The sequence below is a fragment of the Rosa chinensis genome, chromosome 4 (genome assembly GCF_002994745.2).
Source record: "Rosa chinensis cultivar Old Blush chromosome 4, RchiOBHm-V2, whole genome shotgun sequence".
NCBI lineage: Eukaryota > Viridiplantae > Streptophyta > Magnoliopsida > Rosales > Rosaceae > Rosa > Rosa chinensis.
This window is the reverse complement of record NC_037091.1, coordinates 52,147,481-52,165,281: the sequence shown is the minus strand read 5'-3', so window position 1 is coordinate 52,165,281 and position 17,801 is coordinate 52,147,481. Positions and strand designations below refer to the sequence as shown.

At 37.3% G+C, this 17,801-nt stretch overlaps 2 protein-coding genes across 3 annotated transcripts; one reads left to right on the top strand and one right to left on the bottom strand.

The window, feature by feature from the left end:
• The first annotated feature begins 1,562 nt into the window (after window positions 1–1,562).
• LOC112200021 (EEF1A lysine methyltransferase 4) lies at window positions 1,563–4,362 on the top strand. The gene is made up of 9 exons (XM_024341018.2): window positions 1,563–1,881; window positions 1,975–2,088; window positions 2,181–2,249; window positions 2,767–2,786; window positions 2,872–2,924; window positions 3,032–3,062; window positions 3,193–3,271; window positions 3,783–3,922; window positions 4,122–4,362. Exons 1-9 carry the CDS (start codon window positions 1,578–1,580, stop codon window positions 4,167–4,169), a joined length of 858 nt encoding a protein of 285 aa, XP_024196786.1. The 5' UTR covers window positions 1,563–1,577; the 3' UTR covers window positions 4,170–4,362.
• A 48-nt stretch (window positions 4,363–4,410) lies between these two features.
• Window positions 4,411–16,627, bottom strand: LOC112199516 (kinesin-like protein KIN-12C). 2 transcript variants are annotated; one of them, XR_005810165.1, is made up of 36 exons: window positions 15,925–16,627; window positions 15,681–15,836; window positions 15,374–15,457; window positions 15,169–15,288; window positions 14,933–15,046; window positions 14,749–14,841; window positions 14,500–14,660; window positions 14,333–14,407; window positions 13,751–13,838; window positions 13,578–13,636; window positions 13,424–13,487; window positions 13,250–13,315; window positions 12,993–13,160; window positions 12,799–12,903; window positions 12,433–12,668; window positions 12,269–12,338; window positions 12,135–12,188; window positions 11,966–12,024; window positions 11,452–11,518; window positions 11,307–11,366; window positions 9,644–10,925; window positions 9,485–9,558; window positions 8,013–9,326; window positions 7,816–7,923; window positions 7,480–7,643; window positions 7,315–7,402; window positions 7,112–7,186; window positions 6,637–6,876; window positions 6,217–6,315; window positions 6,059–6,133; window positions 5,875–5,933; window positions 5,418–5,529; window positions 5,166–5,306; window positions 4,928–5,088; window positions 4,749–4,837; window positions 4,411–4,662 (listed from the first exon to the last, which is right to left on the bottom strand). XR_005810165.1 is itself a non-coding variant. In XM_040518862.1 (35 exons), exons 1-35 carry the CDS (start codon window positions 16,465–16,467, stop codon window positions 4,810–4,812), a joined length of 6,462 nt encoding a protein of 2,153 aa, XP_040374796.1. In that variant the 5' UTR covers window positions 16,468–16,627; the 3' UTR covers window positions 4,411–4,809. The 2 variants fall into 2 exon arrangements, 1 of the variants encoding a protein (XP_040374796.1); XM_040518862.1 differs by having other exon boundaries at window positions 4,411–4,837.
• Window positions 16,628–17,801: the final 1,174 nt, after the last annotated feature.

Genomic DNA, 17,801 nt, shown 5'->3' with positions numbered 1-17,801 from the left:
AAAACTAACTGAAATGCTGTATGCAGTTGAGGGAATTGAGCTTATGCCCTTTAGTCTTTAGCATGGAAAGTTCTGTTGTACGTATATCAACGTATTGCTATATCATATATCTAGACCAACTCTTTATAACATTAATAGATCGACCATCTCTCTATGCTGTAAATATCGATCAACTAGCTAGAAACTGTCAGACTTTATTGTTAATAAGCACTGGAATGCCTTTATTGTTAAGATCATTGTGGGAATTGTCATTCCACTTATTAAAGTTCAAGATGATTTTCTTATTTGTTGTCCTTTTTTTAATGGTAAGTTTTCCATTAAGTTTGCTACTTGGATTCAATGTGAAGTCCAGGTAAGCAAGATATAGTTAAGAGTAAATAAATTATGGAAGTTAAATCTTCCCCCCAAAGACTGCTAAATCTAGCAATTCGATTGATCCTACTTGCAGTGTACGCGCGTATGTGGCGATGATAATGAAGATATCCATCATCTTTTGTAAGAGAAGTCTAGAAATATCCAAATTCTGCTTCTTCTTTTTAACACGAGTAATTTTATTCAGCGACTTAAAAACACTCTATTTCCTAACTCTACTGACTCTTTATTAGAAAATTGCCTCATAATCTGTTGGTAGATTTTGGGAGTCGAAAAACAACTGGCTGTTCAGGCAGGTTACTCCTCATCTTGCAAAAGTCATCCATATTGCAATTGATGTTGGATCTGCCTATTGCACTCACAAACCTAAAGTTACTACAAAGAAAATCTCCTCGTCCCTCTATATAAACCGGCACCCTCCAATGCTTAATTTTGTCAAACTTAACTTTGATGGTTCAATTGTTTCAAACAACATTGCGGCCAGTGACTTTGTTATTCGAGAAGAGAATGGTTCCCCTCCTTTAGCTGGTTTAGGAAAGTCATTCATTTATCCTTGTTGCAGAAGTTAGGACGTTGAGAGATGTACTTTGCTTAAAAAACCTTATCTGAAATTCAAGTGAAATGTGACTCTAAACTTGTTGTCGATTGCATTGACAAAAGTGCAATTCTTCTTAGAACTTAAAATCAATCATTCAAGATATATCTCCTTCGAGCACATCCCTTATGAAGTGAACTTCACTATATATGCGACTAAAGACTTTTCGTTGTAATTTTTTATTTTTCGTTCTTTTGTTTTTTCCTCATAAAAAAAGCTCTCATAGGCTATAGTTGTAGACTAGCTTAAATCAATGTAAGCAAAATCAATTAGTGCATAAAGTATGTTTACCTTTCTATTAAAACATATCTAATTGATATATCAATACATTAATATACCTATAGAACTACATAAACCAAAATAAAACAAAACAAACTATAGATCGCAACTAATGGTGTTCACTTGGTTAGTAAACTGATCATAAAAACTATGCTCAATTACTGTTTGATGTAAATTTAATGGTGAAAAATAAAACAACTCAATTTAACTATAATTATTTTCACCCTTAAATTTACATTAGTACAGTTGAGCCGGATATTGTTAAAGGTAGTGAACATTATTGCTGGCAAGACCGTCAACGGGTGACAGCTCAGAAAATGGCCAAGGCGAAATGACGGAACGGCCCACACATGCTTGTGGTCGTAAACAGAAAGCGAACGCCATCACAGGAACCGACAAAACCAACCGATTACTGAAGAGTGAGATGACGCTGGGAGGAGCCACGACGACGACGACGACGACGCAGCAGCAAGCCTACGGCGAGCCATGGTACTGGGACAACCGCTACGCCAACGAATCCGGGGCGTTCGATTGGTACCAGAAGTACCAATCTCTAGCTCCCATTATCAATCTGTACGTCCCCCGCCACAACCACCTCCGCCACCGCATCCTCGTCGTCGGCTGCGGCAACTCCGGTACGTCCGCGCTCACCCGATCCCACCTCCCCACCAGATCATATCATCTCTTTCAATGAAGATTAATGCTTGTTGTTTTTGTGGTTGGTGTAGCATTTAGCGAAGGAATGGCGGACGATGGGTATGAGGAGGTGCTTAGTATCGACATTTCATCTGTGGTCATCCAAGCTATGCAGGAGAAGCACTCCAATCGTCAAGACCTTAAATGTGGGTACTTTGTTGTTGGAAATTTGGATGTCTTTGGTTGGATTCTATGTTTGTTGATTTTAATGTGGGGTTGTTTGGTTTGTTGTTGTTAGATTTGGAAATGGATGTGAGAGATATGAATGCTTTCCAAACCGCTTCCTTTGATGCTGTTATTGACAAAGGTACTTCCTTGTTGTCTTGTCTCGCCTAGCTCTTACATTAATAACCCATTATTTTAAGTTACTGTAGTAGAGAAAGAAGAAGGTTAGGACTTAGGATCTAGCTTCTTTGAATTGAGTTACTAATATTGGCTAGAGCTACTAAGTTAGCTTTGTTGAATCTACAAATGCCCAATATGCTCGATAAGAATTCCGAGATCTCATATAGTTAGTTGTTCAGAGAGCTACAAAATAGTGACACAATCCACAACTAATCTGTAGTTTTTGCAAAAGAAATGAAAAAAAGGAATAGCCCAAAAGTCTCTCAAGTGATAAAGAGTCGAGTAACTTTGTTAGAGATGTATAATGGGTTCTGATGAAAGTAAATATGAAGTTATGAACTACACTGGTTATTACCTGAAATTGGAGGGTGTACTCTTATTATACATACAATTTTCTAATTTTGATTGCATGCATTCTTGAAACTTGTTTTTTGTTAAATAAAAACTGATTCTGTTTCATATTATGATATTTTTTTCAGGAACTCTAGACTCTCTTCTGGTAAGTTATGCTAATCTATGTAGTGCATTACTGTTTGTATTATTTTTAGCAAGGCTGTTTTTAATATGCAAAGTTTTTTGCTCAGTGCGGAAGTAATTCACAACAAAATGCTGCTCGGATGCTCAGTGAAGTTTGGAGGTAGATTTAAACTATCAACAGTTAAATGTATTTGTTCTAAGCTTTTTGTTATGTTTATTTTCTTGATTTGGTCATCATATATTGAAGCAGTTGATAACAAACTATAGGGTCCTCAAGGATAAAGGAGTCTATATTCTGGTAAGTGATACTTATTCATATATTCTGTGCCTACAATATATTTTCCCCCAACACTCATTCCTCTTGCTTTGTGTATTCAATCTTGCATTTTGTATGTGGCCATAACTATTCTGACAACATGCTGCTGCAGGTCACATATGGAGCCCCGTTGTATCGTTTACGGTTGCTGAAAGAATCAAGCTCGTGGGTTATAAAACTCCATGTGATAGGTTGGTTCAAGTCATATTTGACTTATTATTATTAGAAATATTTTTGGCATTGTTCTTTTGGGATGGTATGAAGTTTATCAATTTATCTTTACACCTTTCTGTTCAACAATTCATAATCAAAAAGTTCTACACAAACTATTTTGCTTTGGTCTTTTATATATTTTGATTTCTTTCTTCTCCCTTAATGCCAATATTTGACACTGTTTTTGTTTCTAGTATCTCTTATATCACATTTGGCATTACAAAGGGTTTGACTTTTTTTTTTTTTTAATATTTAATAAATGACATTGTCACATAGCTCCCCTACATTCCGGTGTTTGTGACGTGCAAGTTGCAACTAACTTTCACCCAACTTGCTTGTTCTATTCATACTTGGGTTAGAACTAGTTCCTCCTTTCAGTTGATTTGCAATTGAGATCCATGTCACTGTCTGACAATATAGGCACTATGAGATTTTGGTTAAGTGATACATATACACCTCATGATGTGCTCTATGTCACTATGGGTGCAGATAAACTTGTTTCCGATGATAAATCAGAACATCCAATATGGGAGCTGACAAATCCTGTTCCCTTGAATGATGATGGAAGCTCAGCAGAGGAATTGCTAGGAAACAACCCTGATGTCCATTTTATTTACATTTGTACGAAGGTTGGTATTAACATTTTCCTATCTTACCTAGATTATGTTTTCAGATGCTTGGTACAATTGGTTAAAAGACATGGCATTTCAGAACACTTTGACAATCATACATTAGTTCCTGATACACCGAGTTTAGTAATTCAGATGTTTGAGGTGTCTATGACTATATTGTGATTAAACCTTTTTCTTTGCCCTTTTATTTGGTCAGGATAATTCTTTGAAGCCAGGCCTTAAGCGTGAAGTGTCAGTCGACTGAGAAAGATAAAAATCTTCAATCTCCTACAATTCCTATCACCGTGCCTGCATTATTGATTGTGTTGAAATTAATAATTACAGTGTTTATGTATGTTGTCATGACTCTCATGGTATCTCCAATTCTTTCGTTTATATGCTGCTGTGATTGTAATATTGAAAATGGTCATGACTTCCAACTTTATAATTTTTTGTTATGTCTATTTAATCCTGTATCTGTAGTCAAAATATTCAAAACTCCTATCTGGCAGGGATAAAGTGGAACAGTCAAGTGATTACTATACATGAAAGGGTTTTTCTTTACACCAATTTCAAATAGGAGCTATGGCGATGTGAAAATAATTTACTGAACAACAAAACATCTACCATAGCTCTCCAGAAATGGAAATATATACCATACAAACAGCTTCACATGCTTTGCAAAAAAAATAAAAATAAAATCACGTAGAAAAACTCGGCTAGTGTGGGACTACTTCCGTGGTTGAGGGGAAAATCATCTCCAAAATAGAAAGAACCATTTGGTTATATCAGCAGGTACATCAGAAGGGCTCATAGTTGAACATAAGTATATGTGGGTGGTTACCTTCAATCTCGCACTAAGGTATATTGTTTGTGGAACGAAGGAGCTCTGTAGTATTTTACACTCAATCCAGACTCAAGTTCTTCTGCTTCCTGTTGACCAACATTATGGCATTACCAAAATTGAAGAATGTGTAATGTATTTCATGCACCAGTACAGAAAACCACAGTTGCAACACACACCTGTTGTCTAGTTCTGACCCGTGACTGAAGCGTTTGTCTCGCACCTGACCACCACCTGATTTGATGTATTGAGCAAGTTCACCATTGACACGAGAGAGATGCTTCTCAGACTGTTCCAATCTTCTGGTAAAATCACCATCATGTAATCTGAATGCACTTTTCTGCATGATCAAGAAAACCATGGGAAACTATTAGCCCAAAGCTACGGAAGTGAAAAACTCATTCACAAGAAACATACCTTGTTCGTGGATGTTTGTTGACTTGGATGCCGGGTACTTGGTGTTCCAAGACTGGGATGCCGGGTACTTGGTGTTCCAAGAATTGTTTTTACCATATCATCCAGTTCCGATACTCTCCTCTTTAGATTGGCCTTGTCCGTCTACATATAAAGGTAGCAGAAAGCTCGTAAACAACTTCCTTGAATGAAATTTTTTTCCATTTTACCGTACAAGCTTAGCCAGTATAAACAGTTTCTTAAAGATATTTCTACCTTCAACATCTCATTCTGTGCAGAAAGCATTTGATCCCTCTCTTGGAGTTCTTGCACAGACATCTGAGCAGCCAGTATATCCCCTTCTTTTTTTTCTATTTCAGATATGCAACTGCATCGACAAAATTTTGGAAAGAAAAGTACAAAATAGTGGGCATTAGTTAGTAGTCATGATATTGCCATCTCACAAGTACCAAATGTGGAGTATTTTGGTAAGGTGACTTGTATGTAATTTGGACACAGGCTTTCCCTAAGCCATCCCTTTTTTTTTTTTCACAATTTTCTGTTATGTCTTGTTTCTTTTTAATTACCATTTTCAAATCAAAGCTCATCATTTGGCTTGCTTTTTTTCTTATTTCTAACAAATCTAGAGAATTCGATTGCATCAATTGTAGTCTTGATTGAGGATGTAACATAAGTTGTGATCACAAGAACTTTTGCTTGCAAGAGATCTAACCTTTGTCTTTCCTCCATTAGATCATTTATCTGCTTTCTCAAGTTGAGAATTTCTTGCTCCTAAGATGATGTCAAAATCAATCGGTTACAATCACAGCAGAACAAAGAGAGAGAGAGAAAGAGAGAGAGAGAGAGAGAGAGAGAGAGAGAGAGAGAGAGAGATCAGAATATTTAGTGATAAGCACCTTTGCCAGGAAGTCTTCTGTCTGCTGATGAGCCTCTTCTACTAATTTTTGAACCTGGTATTGGTCTATCAAGTCCTAGATGATACAAAGAGAAAATGAAGCAAGTGAGAATCGCAGCTATGAAATGCTTAAAAGAATAGTGACGAGCTGAAACTTACTGCATAGTTAGTCATGTCCAATTTGACACCAAGTAAATCTCGAATGACATCATGTGTCATGCTTTCTGTTGCTGCTAGCCTAGTATTCAGCAAACATACCTGAGATCAAGAATTAATAAAATCTCATGGTTAATGATTTTGTTAATACTTGGTCATCTAGACAGAAGAACTGAAGCATATGCAGGTATAATCATTGTGAGTGCCTTATGCATATTAGGAGGTGGTGGTTATACATATGTGTGTATGTATAAGATGGAGAGAGAAATAGAGACATTACGACTATAAGCACTAAAGAAAGTATAATTGAGCAAGGAGGTGGTGGTTATACATATGTGTGTATGTATAAGATGGAGAGAGAAATAGAGACATTACGACTATAAGCACTAAAGAAAGTATAATTGAGCAAGAAAAGCACTTCACCTCCTTTTGCCGACTGGCAGCCAGTGCCTCTAGTTCCTCAATCCGAAGCCTGGCTGTAGACAATTCCTGATCCTTCTCCGTATTCATTTGCTGAACCAAAGTTGATATGCACCTGAAGGGTGAACCGGAACCCCTTGTCCTGATTGAGCTCCTCTCTGTTTTGACTGATGTTGCAGCCGTGGTTGTTGAACATGTCTTATCAGCTTTTACTTCTGAGACCATGGCCTCAAGAGTCTTGTACTGTTTTAAAAGTGCAACAGCCTAAATTTTAGGTAGTTATACTGTTATAGAAATATAGCTCTATTCAAAGTCCATCCCAACTGTTAAGAACCTTAGAGTATTGGGTTCACTAATAAAATGCCACATTCTCTATATCTGGATGAGACCATCTTTAGATTAATGGGTAATCCCTTGCCAAGCTCAAACTTGATTCCAGTTAGTAATAGAACTCAGACAACAAGTCTAACAAATGTACCTTCTGTTGGTACTGTGACGCCTGAGCTTCCGCATGCAACACAAGTTCAGAGATGTATTCCTTGCATTGTTTGATCTTCAAGATATGTACAGGTTGTTAGAATTTGATTCTTAGAAAACATCAATACGAGACAATTTATAAAAATACATTTTCCAAAAAGACAATTAAGATTAACAGCAACCAGAAAGACAGGAGGATCTCACCTCTTTATCCCATTCTGCTCTTTCCTCTTCAAGAAGCTTTATCCTGTTATGAGCCTCATGAAGTTCCAGTAGCTTACTCTGAAGTTGCCTGACCAGAAATACTTCTTTAATTTTAATGTAAAGCAAAAGTTACACAAGAACTTAAATCGGAAAAACAAGCTATACCTAGATATCAGGTCTTCATCTTCTTCAGCTTTTGTGTTTTCCGAATCCGCATTTTCAGTGAAATTTTCAACCGTTGACAATCTCTGTCTTAAAGCTTGGAGTTCCAGTTCTAGTGCATCTCTGATCAATCGATGTCTTTCTACCTCATCATCCATTTCATACACCTAAACAAGGAGCATGCCCAACAAACATATCAAACTCATACTGCACACACAGATACTTGGCATTGTTTTCAAGTACAAAAGGTAACTTTAATCGATAAGAAGCCTGCTCATACTAGTACTAGAAAATTGTTCACATGTGACATCTTGAGACAAAAATGTCTGGGGAGCTAACCTTTTTTTCTAGTACATTGATGGTGCATTCAAGCTCCTCAACAGAGTTTTCTAAGATCTTAACTTCCTCTTCTTTTTGTTCAGCATACATCTTACTTCTCTCAGCTTCCTGTATATGGTAACCCCATATAAGAAAGGAATTCACCTTCAATTATAAGTTTAATATTGAATGAACAAGGAAAAAGATGAAGTGCATACCTGGCGAGCTTCAACAGAGATAGCTTCGTTTTCATCAGCTATTGCACATGCCATCTCAAGTTTATCATTCAAGGACTGAACTTCCTCATGGAGTCGATCTCTTTCACTGATAGCCTTTCTCAAATCACCCTGAATACCTTCAACTGAACAGAGTACTTTTTCATCCATCGAAGAATTCAAATGTAGAATTTCTTTTTCCAAACCTTTCACCACCTCCTTCTGCTCTTCCAGTTGTTCTTCAGCTTCAACTTTGTTGAGATAGAGATCTTTTAGAAGCACTTTCAACTCAATGTTTTGCTCTGAAAGAGTTTTAACTGTTTCATTGGCCTGCTCAAGATTAGAATTTGATATAAGCAAAGCCTTTTCAGTATTAGTCAGATGATCCTCAAGTTTTCTATGTTCAACCAACATGTCATCAAGGTGGCATGTTTTCATTTCCAGTTCAAGCTGAATTTGGCTCAAAGATTGTATCAGCTTTTCAGTTTCGTCCTTTATATCCTTTGTGCTGGATGCTGATTCCTGCAACATTCTAAAATCAAAATGCACGCCCTCTAGTAGAGCTTCCTTCCTTTCCAATTCTTCCTTCAGTACTAAGTTCTCATGCACCAAAGGATCATGGGAGAGACCGCACTCACTTTCTTTCAAGTTGGTGACAACTTCACGTTGATCCCCATCATCTATGCAGAGGGTACCAATAAGCATGGTGCTCTCCTCACCACTTGGCCAGATCTTATGCAGTTTATTCATCTCTGAACATCCTTCTTGCTTCCTGAATTGCTGATAATCAGTATTTAAATTAACACATGACATATTGCAGACCAGCTCTCCTCTTAGACACTGATGAAGCACAAACATGGCAAATTCTTTCTCCAATGCCTCAGAGCATGTTTCTTCTAGGAATGATCTAGAACTGCTAATAAAGTTGCGTATCTCACTCCCCATTGAGAAAACATCAGCATATATTACTTTAAACCTGTCCTCGACATCACTTTTTAATTGCATGAAACACTCTTCAAGCAGAGACACTGATTTTTCTATCTCTGCCAAATCAGAATAAGATTGATTTTTCAGCAGTTTGTTCTCTCTTTCTTTTAAAAGTACTGAAGATTTGAGATGTTCCACTTCTTTAATAAAGCTTGCTCTCTCTAACATTAGTTCCTCACCAGTTTGCTTCCACAGCCCAGTCAATTGTTTTGAATTTTCATTGGCTTCCAGCAAGGCATTTAACATGAAATCAGCCTCTTTTATTGTTGCATGCGCTTCTTCAAAATTGATTAAGAAGCTACTAGCGAAATCACTTTTCTCACCAACTAACTGCACATCGCAAAATGTTGCACACAATATCAGGAATGGTCATCTTACTATTTTATTTTACAAACTATTAGAGCTCTACTATATATTTGATCCCAACCTGTAGTTTCCTCAAGAAGCTATTATTTTTTTTAATAAGATTAGGTTAAAAATTTATGTACCTTTTCTGTTGTATGACAACCTGCATAAGCATTCTCCATCTTCAGCTTAAACAGTGGAACAATTTGTTTTACAACTGCATTCAATATGAACAGATTAAGTCAAGTTTATCTTTCTAGTAATTGATTAAAATATTGTAAGTTACTGGGTAAACAATGTACCTCCTTGTTGAGAATGATTTTCACTGACAGTCTCACTAACAAGTGAGGCTAACCGAACATATAGAGTGTTAAAAGCATCAAGTGTTATCTCTAATTCTTTTTTCAGGCAGAACGTTGCTCCTTCAGGTTGAGTGAAATTTTTTAACAGCTTGTTTGACTTTTCTGGATCTTGATAAGCAGACTGAAGTACTGGGCCTTCTTCGACTTTTAGGTCCCCTAAATGCCCTTCCATTGTCCACAATACATGTCCAGAAGAAATACTTTCAGATGAAGTATCACAGCCTGACATGGAACTATCAGTACTCCACTCATCTTCATCTCCTAAAACTGAGTCTCCTGAAGGACACATGTAAACAAAATCTTCAATATTTTTCAATCTACCATTTGCTACAGTAAGCTCATTTTTTATTTCATGTATCAAGTGATGAAGATCTTTAGACTTCATTTTTTCATCACTATTCAGATGCTGGAGTTCACTTAAAGCCATTGTTGCTCCCTTCAAGGAACTCAACTTCTGTCCCATTTCTGTTACCATCTTTTGTGCATCTTCCAAGCTCTTTTGCAGTAATATAATCGTTTCTTCCTTTTCCAAGCAAACTTTGGCAGCCCTCTGAACATTTTCACTAATACAAACATTAGCTTGAGAAAATGAGTGGGTGATCCTTTTTATTTGGCTGGAGGCATTTTTGAGGGATCTAGAACCATCAAGAAGGAACCTTGTTAGTTCTAAGGTCGCCTTTTCCCAATCCATTTTCAGCGTCCTTATTTCATCCTCTTTAGATGCTATGGTATTTTTCAATGCAGTATTTTCCTGAACCATGCCCTGTAATTTTTCATCAAGTTCAAGCTGAAGGGCAGCAACCTCTTCCTGTAAATGAAGAATTGTTCTTGCCGTCTCGATCTCAACCTGTTCACAAACCATTTCAGTTTGTTTCTGGCAAGACAACTGTAATAGCTTATCTTCTTGAAAGTGGCTATTAAGTGATTTGACCTCCTCCAGGTCCTTAGCCATTTTGTCCAACTTGGCTTGTAAAGCTCTCCTCTCAACATCTTTACTGCTATCCATCAGCAAACCCATGCTTTCCTTACGAAAATCAGGTGATTTCAAACAAGCCTGCTCAGACTTCCCTGCCTCAGTCAACATTTTAGCATCCATCAACTTCTTTCGAGTATCATCACCATTTTGGTTATGAATCACATGATTCTGTAAAGCCTCATCATCTGCCTCGGTATAAGATGCCATTTCATCTCCAGAGTCGCTTCGCACAGATAAGGTTTCCACCTGTAAATTGCTCAAAGCAAAGGATTGGTACATGATGTTCATGTAAGGTTGGATGTCTTTAGAATAAGTTGCTTTCAAGCTCGGCAAAACTGAATAAAATTTCATGCACCTCTCCTGTTACCTTTCTTTCAAGTAAAATGGAGCATACATGAATGGAAGTGAAAACTTTACCATTACATTGGAACAGTCAACATAAAGTGAATGTCATGGCAGATAATAAACATATGGATCAGCCTTAATTTAAATGCACAGAAACTGAAGTGGGGTGTGCAATGGAGAACGAAAATCATGTACTATCAAAAACAAATCCAGTTTCTGAATGATGTTCACCTTTGTAAATCATTTGCACATTAGGATCTAAACAAAATAAAATGTTCTTACCATTGAATATTTCTCTGATTGCCTGAACTCCTCAGCACCCTTGGAGAAAGAATCTCTGACCTGCAAATACACACAGATTACTAATTGCCTTCAGACAAAGGTTTAAACAACATTTTCTAGTCAAGTAGTTTGTCAGCGATCTTACAGAGTCGGATGCAGCTTGACTGGAGCTCATGTACTTTCTCATTTCTAATTGTAGTTCATCTACTTCCCTGCATAAAATCATACATAAGACACTGAGCAAGAAAAAACAAAAATCCCTCACAGTCAATATGATGCTTAGTTTCAAATTGTATCAATAGCATCAAAGAATAATTAGACGAACATAATTGGGTTTGTAAGACCTCCATAAGGGAAAAAGGAGATGCAACACAATTATTTTGATATGGCTGTCAAATACCGACAACACACGATTTATCATGTTGAAAAATAAGAAATGAGATATTCCTTTCTGCCCTAGGCTGTTTGATAGCCAAGGCAACAGGACTAAAGTGGAAACTCAGAGAATATAAGTAACGTACTAAATTTAAATGAATAACTAACATACTAAATTTGAATGAATTAAGGAATCCCAGTACAACTGGTCCAAAACCAGGGCAGTTTGTTGCAGTAACTATTCAAATATTCATAAGAAAGTGTATATTGATAAAGTATAATACCTAATCAGCTTAGAGTTCATGTTCCTGCAATCTTCCAATTCCTTTCTGATATCACTATTCTGCACACTTGAAATTACACCCATTAAGAATTGGAGGTAAAAGGTGATAATTTTATACAAAAAAGTGAGACATAACCTAATACGTAAATAACAAAAAATTGCTTTGCAACCTGACTTTCATTTTCAGTTGAGAATGGAAGCTTTTTTTGAAGTATATCCAGAAGCTGCACATAAGAGACACTTTAGATAGCCAATGGAGAGTGTATGAAAAAGTTTTCTGGAATGAGGGGAGACTTTTACTGACCTGATTACGTAATTCTGATACTTCAGCTAGCAATGTTTCTCGCTCTCCGTGTTCGTAAAATTTTTTATACCTGGCATGAAGAATAATGCAAAATGAGTCACTGGTTTCCAGATATGTGAACAAAGAGCAACCATCTACAGCATTGTGATCCGTATGGAAATTACAATTGAAGTTGCTCAAGAAGTCTACTGTTCTCCACAGCATATCTGGTCAATTCTGGATTTCCATCAGGTCTTGTTTGAAGCATCTGCATCTCTTCTAGCAAAGCTTTGTTCTCTTCCATGAGATACTTCTCGGCAGACAACATTCCATCCACCAACAACTCAAGTCTTTTAATTTTCTCATCACGAGACCTTAGCATTATTTTAGTATGTCTATCATCCTCCACTCTTTCACGGGCCTGCAAAGATGCGACTGCAGTAAGAAACACACAAAATGTGTATTTTTTGTAATAAAGCATAATGAAAAAAAAAAAGATTTTTTAAAGTGATGAAGAAAATTACAGAAAAAGGAAACTGTGTAAGACGCACCAAATGGTTCATATGTTCAATTTCAGCCACCAAATTCTGTAGTGCATTGTCTGCCATCTTTTCCCTTCTCAGGGCACCAACCAAAATGGCTTCCATGCATTTCAACTGTTAAGTTGGTGTTAGAACTCATACCATAATTGCATCATACAGCTTCTAAGTTGGAGGAAACAATTCTTGTGTGGGATTCACATTACCTTCTTGTTTTGGACACTTGACATCTTATGACTATCAGTTTCTGTTTTCTCTCCTATACAGTTGTCTTCCTCAGGCAAGTCACCGAGTCTAGGTTCTTCAATACTTGGGGCACAACTTGATGAAGGCCATGAGAGGTTATGATGCTTCATCAGAAAGGACAACTGGCCCTGTTATGGTTCAAGAAGTGCTTCAGTTCTACCATCTAGTAGACGTCAAAGGTAAAAGTTTTAAATTAATATACAAATATAATCCATGCCTTTAACTGTTGGATGTGTCGCTGAAGAGCAGTTATGTCACCTGAAGCATCTTCATTCACTTTAGCCTGGAAAAAAAAATGGAAAAAGAAGTCAACAATAAGAGATAATGGCCATGTTTCTCTGTCAGTGTACAAAGTACTTCCTCAAAAATAAAAAGTGTACAAAGTAGGTACATTGTTCTGGATAAGTTTCGCACGCTGGGCAAACTTCAAAGTGCTTAGCGTCTCATTTGCAGAACTGCAAGGAAAGCAAAAGTCAGTTAAAGGAAACAAAAAAATAAATAAAAACCCATAAATTAATCAAAAAATTTAGGCAATCATCACAAACCAACTAGATGGGCTGACATTTGCAATTATAGTTGTTTTAGAGTTCCCACCCAGAGAATCCTGCATACAAAAGATGTGCGCCAATTAAGTATTTTTGAAGATGAACTAAAATGTAAAGTATGCATATCATAATTACATGAAATATACTGAGTTCCAAATCTTCGGATTTCTAACCTGAAGCAGAAATGTAAGCCTCGAATCTCTATAAGGAACATGTCTCTGCTTCCCATGCGCTAAATCAACTAGAGACATTATCACCAACCTAAAACCACAGAATGATACCAGTTAACCAGCTGAAAAATCAATCTCGGATTTGACTGGCACTATAGTAATTAAACCATGAGCAGAATTTTTAGGTGTTTGTGATTGGCATTGAAAGACCCCATATACATAAATCTGGAAGCAACTAGCAATGAATAATTTAACATGTGGATTTGACTATATGAAACATACGTCAATTGAGCTACACAAAATAATGAGAGAACTGTGACTTGGCACCGCAAAGGCATGAAATAATATATCTTCCCTTACTCCCAATTTAGTTTAATATCTACTATCATTATGTCAATAAGAATATTTCCACAAGAAATAGGATCTCATGTTAAGGAAGGCCTAATGAGCATCATTCATTCATGCCTATGAAAAAAATTGTGAATACTGAAGGAACAGCATGCAGAATGGTGAATGGGAAATATAGAAGATATACTGCAGTATCAAAGCAAGTTAAAAAATAATGATAGGTCCTTGATATAGTACCCAAGAGTTGATAACGATTTGTTTATATTTGCTGCTTCTTTCAAACGATCTCCCTCTGCACCAGAGCCTTTCTGCCTAAATTAATAAGCATGTTATCCAACATGTAAGCGTTTACAAAACAATGAAAAGTAAAAATGAAGAAGAAGAGGAGCAGAAAGATTGTATACCTCTCTGAACCAGCTAGATCTACTAAATTCAACCTTGCAAATCTAAAATGAGTCATGGAATCGTTTTCCCAACGACTTTCAATGATACAAGTGAAAACACTATGTGAGCGGCTGCTCTCGCTGTTCATGTGTGTAGCTGCCATTTTTCTGTTCGAAGCACCCTAAACAAATAAATACATAGCAATCATGTTCACATCCTAAACTCAAAGTAACTGTAGATGAGCAAAACATTTATTATGAAGTACCCACATGTAACAGAAGCTTGACAACATCATTAACATTTGTCACATTGTATTCTGTAAGGTTTTCAACGTAAACCCCTTTCTTCAAGTCCTCCCTGAGCTGCAATAACGGAGTAACAGTTACTTGGTGTCAAAAAGAACAACTCTAGGTGAAACATACAGCATGACCCATATGAATAGATATTATTTACTTGTAGATTAGTTGATGAAGGCTCCAAGAGATCTGTTATCTGCTCATTGTAAATCTCAAGAAAGGAACATTTGCAGCTATACTTCAGCTGTTCCTCTCTCCTGTTCTCCTCTTCCTGCGCATATGAATTACAGTAAGACATCTACCTAAAAGCGAGTAAAGAAACCAAACCAGAAGACAATAATGAATGAATTCAAGAAAGTAGCCATGGAAGATATCAATGATGTGACAGCGTACCATTCTAATCCTCTTGAACAAATATTCAAAAATGCGTGGAGTAATCCCACAATCGTCATTGAGTTGTCCCTCAATCTCATATATCTCACCCATCATTGTGTACGTTTTGCCACTACCTGTCTGCAAAAAAAAAAAACACTTTTACTTCAACTTATGCACCACAAAACACCATAGCACCAAAATATTAACTTGCAGCACAAATTACCTGACCGTAGGCGAACATACAGCTATTATAACCAGACAAGCAATTCTCCACCATGGGCATTCCTGCAACCTTGAACAGCTTTTCCTACAGCAAACAAAGCAGAGACAAAATGAGTGCCCCCTTAATTGTGGTTAAAAGTTAAATATTGCTTCATACAAACCAATAAATGAAGGCTGATAAAATAAAATAAAAATTCATCTCTGTCTATGTATATGTATTCCTTTTTCTCTTAAATTGGAAACTACAAAATTCCAAAAAAAAGAAAATTTATTGGTTTTCAACCCTAACCAAAGATTGAGATTATAACCTGTGATATCATCTCGCATGCAATATGATCAAATGTGAATCTAGCATCAGGAGGACCATGCAACACCAAAGTTTGTGAGCTCTCCTGCTTCAAACACCTACCACACCCTTGCAAAGCCCTCTCCATACTACTCAATGGCCGAATTCGAATTAGTACCTGAAACTCAAAACAGAAATCAAACTAATCAAATCCACCAAAAACTTAACCCTACATCCAATCACCAAATCAACACTAGTCCACAAACCTGCACATTGTGATCAGTCCAAAACGACGAGTCTTCAGCAAGCTCAAAATGCGGTACTTGAGTCAAAATCTCCGAATTGGCCGCCGGAATCTCCCGGGAGATTCTAGAAGAACTCCCCGCTCTGCCTCCATTGTACACTGGAGCTCTGCTCACTGCACAACCTCCAATCGAAGCTCGATTTCTCGCCGGAGTGCTTTGTGCCGAGTTAGGCTCCGAGTGAGCCTTTCCTCCTCTGCCTGAAACCCTAGGAGTTCCGAAGCTGAGACCGGCATTTCCACCTTTATCCAAAGCCACGAGCCTTCTCTCCGACAAAGAAAACCTACCGGATCTAACGGCTTCGAGCTTCGGATGCGAATCCAAATCGAGTTCGAGAAACTCCTTCTGCAATTGCGCTGGATCTGCTATGCTGTTCAGAGGCGTCCTCGGAGGCGGAAATTGGATCGGATTGGCCGGCGTTTCGAACTCGTTCTCGCTCGGCTCCGGCTGCGGCGTCCTCGAAACGTTTCGGGCTGGGAATCGTGCCGTTGAGCTCTCCTTCGACATTGCTGAGCTCAAAAGCTTCGGTAGAGATGATTAGGTTTTGGTTCCGGAATTAGAAACTGCGTTTTGAACCCATGAGAGGAAGAAAACAGTGGATTTTGGGTTTTGGTTTGGGAGGGGGAATGAGAGAGGTGCTTTGAGATTTGGAGTGGAAGAGAAGGTGTCAGGCCGTTGGAGTTTGAATTGTAATGCTGGCCCGCCCCTTTTGCACCACTTGAATTCTTTGCCGCGGCGGTCCTTGGCTCTTTTTCTTTTTACAAATCGACCCCAAATGTGCGCTGAAATTAATGAGCTCTTTTTGTATAGATACCCTCAAAGTTTGTCGTGTTTTTAGATAACCTCTTAGAAAATTGTACAAATACTCTATAATCCAGAGCTTTGAGGTTGTACGGATACAAATTATAAAAGAGGGAGCGCGTGTTAACCTAATAGATAGTTCATTATTCATTGTATTCTGATTTTTTGTAAACCTCACGTGTGGTAAGTGATTATGTAAGGTTATTAGTTACCTGATTAAAACAAGAACTTAGAGCATCTCCAATGGGTTTGTTATTTGGCTTTGGTCTTGAATTTGACATATGAGGTGGCAAATTTGACATAGCAACATGAAGACTTGTTTTAACTCCAATGGAGATGTCAAATTTGAATATTATTTAACATATAAAATTCTATTTTAAGAGTTGTTTTCCTTTCTTTCTTTTTGTATCTTGTAAATCAAAGACCATACAAGGCAAATGGTTCCAGTGCTAGTTTCTGCTGCTCTTCTTCTTCATCATAAATATCACCCAATTATCCCAAAAATACAAGCAATACAAATATACGATGGCAAGCCACCATCAAACACCAAAGCGAAGGAAGCATCACAAACTTGGCAGCACAGAAGACAGGAAAAGACGAGCAAAAAGACTCAAACAACAGTAGAGCTTCAGAAAGTAGGAAATTATTTCATATGATTCGTTCTTCATATTAGTAGCATCAAATTCATCAAAGACAAAATATCCCAGACAAATTCAAATACCCAGCAAGCAATCATCAAACATGGTCACAAATGAATCCATACTGCATATCAAGCTGAAAGACACACCAAGGCTATATATATTTTGGGCTCAAGGAGCCTGTTCATACATCTAAAAAATGATGATACATCAAAAATATATTTTGCACTGTAAATTACAAATCAAGGATTTGGAATCCATGACTTGTGTTTCCTTTTACTGTCAAATTCTTACACAAATAGTTGGGCAAATCTACCCAACAAAATCTTCATATACAACAAACTGTTCCATTTTATGAACAGAGAAAGCACTCAAAAGGCTTCCATATCTCTTAAGTACATT

What these genes read in the sequence shown, in the direction of transcription:
- LOC112200021 (XM_024341018.2), top strand. Translation starts at nt 1,578, where the DNA reads ATGACGGAACGGCCCACACATGCTTGTGGTCGTAAACAGAAAGCGAAC. An exon ending in ATAAAGGAGTCTATATTCTG is followed by an intron (nt 3,063 to 3,192) that starts GTAAGTGATACT and finishes ATGCTGCTGCAG; the next exon opens with GTCACATATGGAGCCCCGTT. An exon ending in TATAAAACTCCATGTGATAG is followed by an intron (nt 3,272 to 3,782) that starts GTTGGTTCAAGT and finishes CTATGGGTGCAG; the next exon opens with ATAAACTTGTTTCCGATGAT.
- LOC112199516 (XM_040518862.1), bottom strand. Translation starts at nt 16,467, where the DNA reads ATGTCGAAGGAGAGCTCAACGGCACGATTCCCAGCCCGAAACGTTTCG. An exon ending in CGAAACTTATCCAGAACAAT is followed by an intron (nt 13,316 to 13,423) that starts GTACCTACTTTG and finishes TTTTTTTTCCAG; the next exon opens with GCTAAAGTGAATGAAGATGC. An exon ending in TCAATGTACTAGAAAAAAAG is followed by an intron (nt 7,644 to 7,815) that starts GTTAGCTCCCCA and finishes CTCCTTGTTTAG; the next exon opens with GTGTATGAAATGGATGATGA.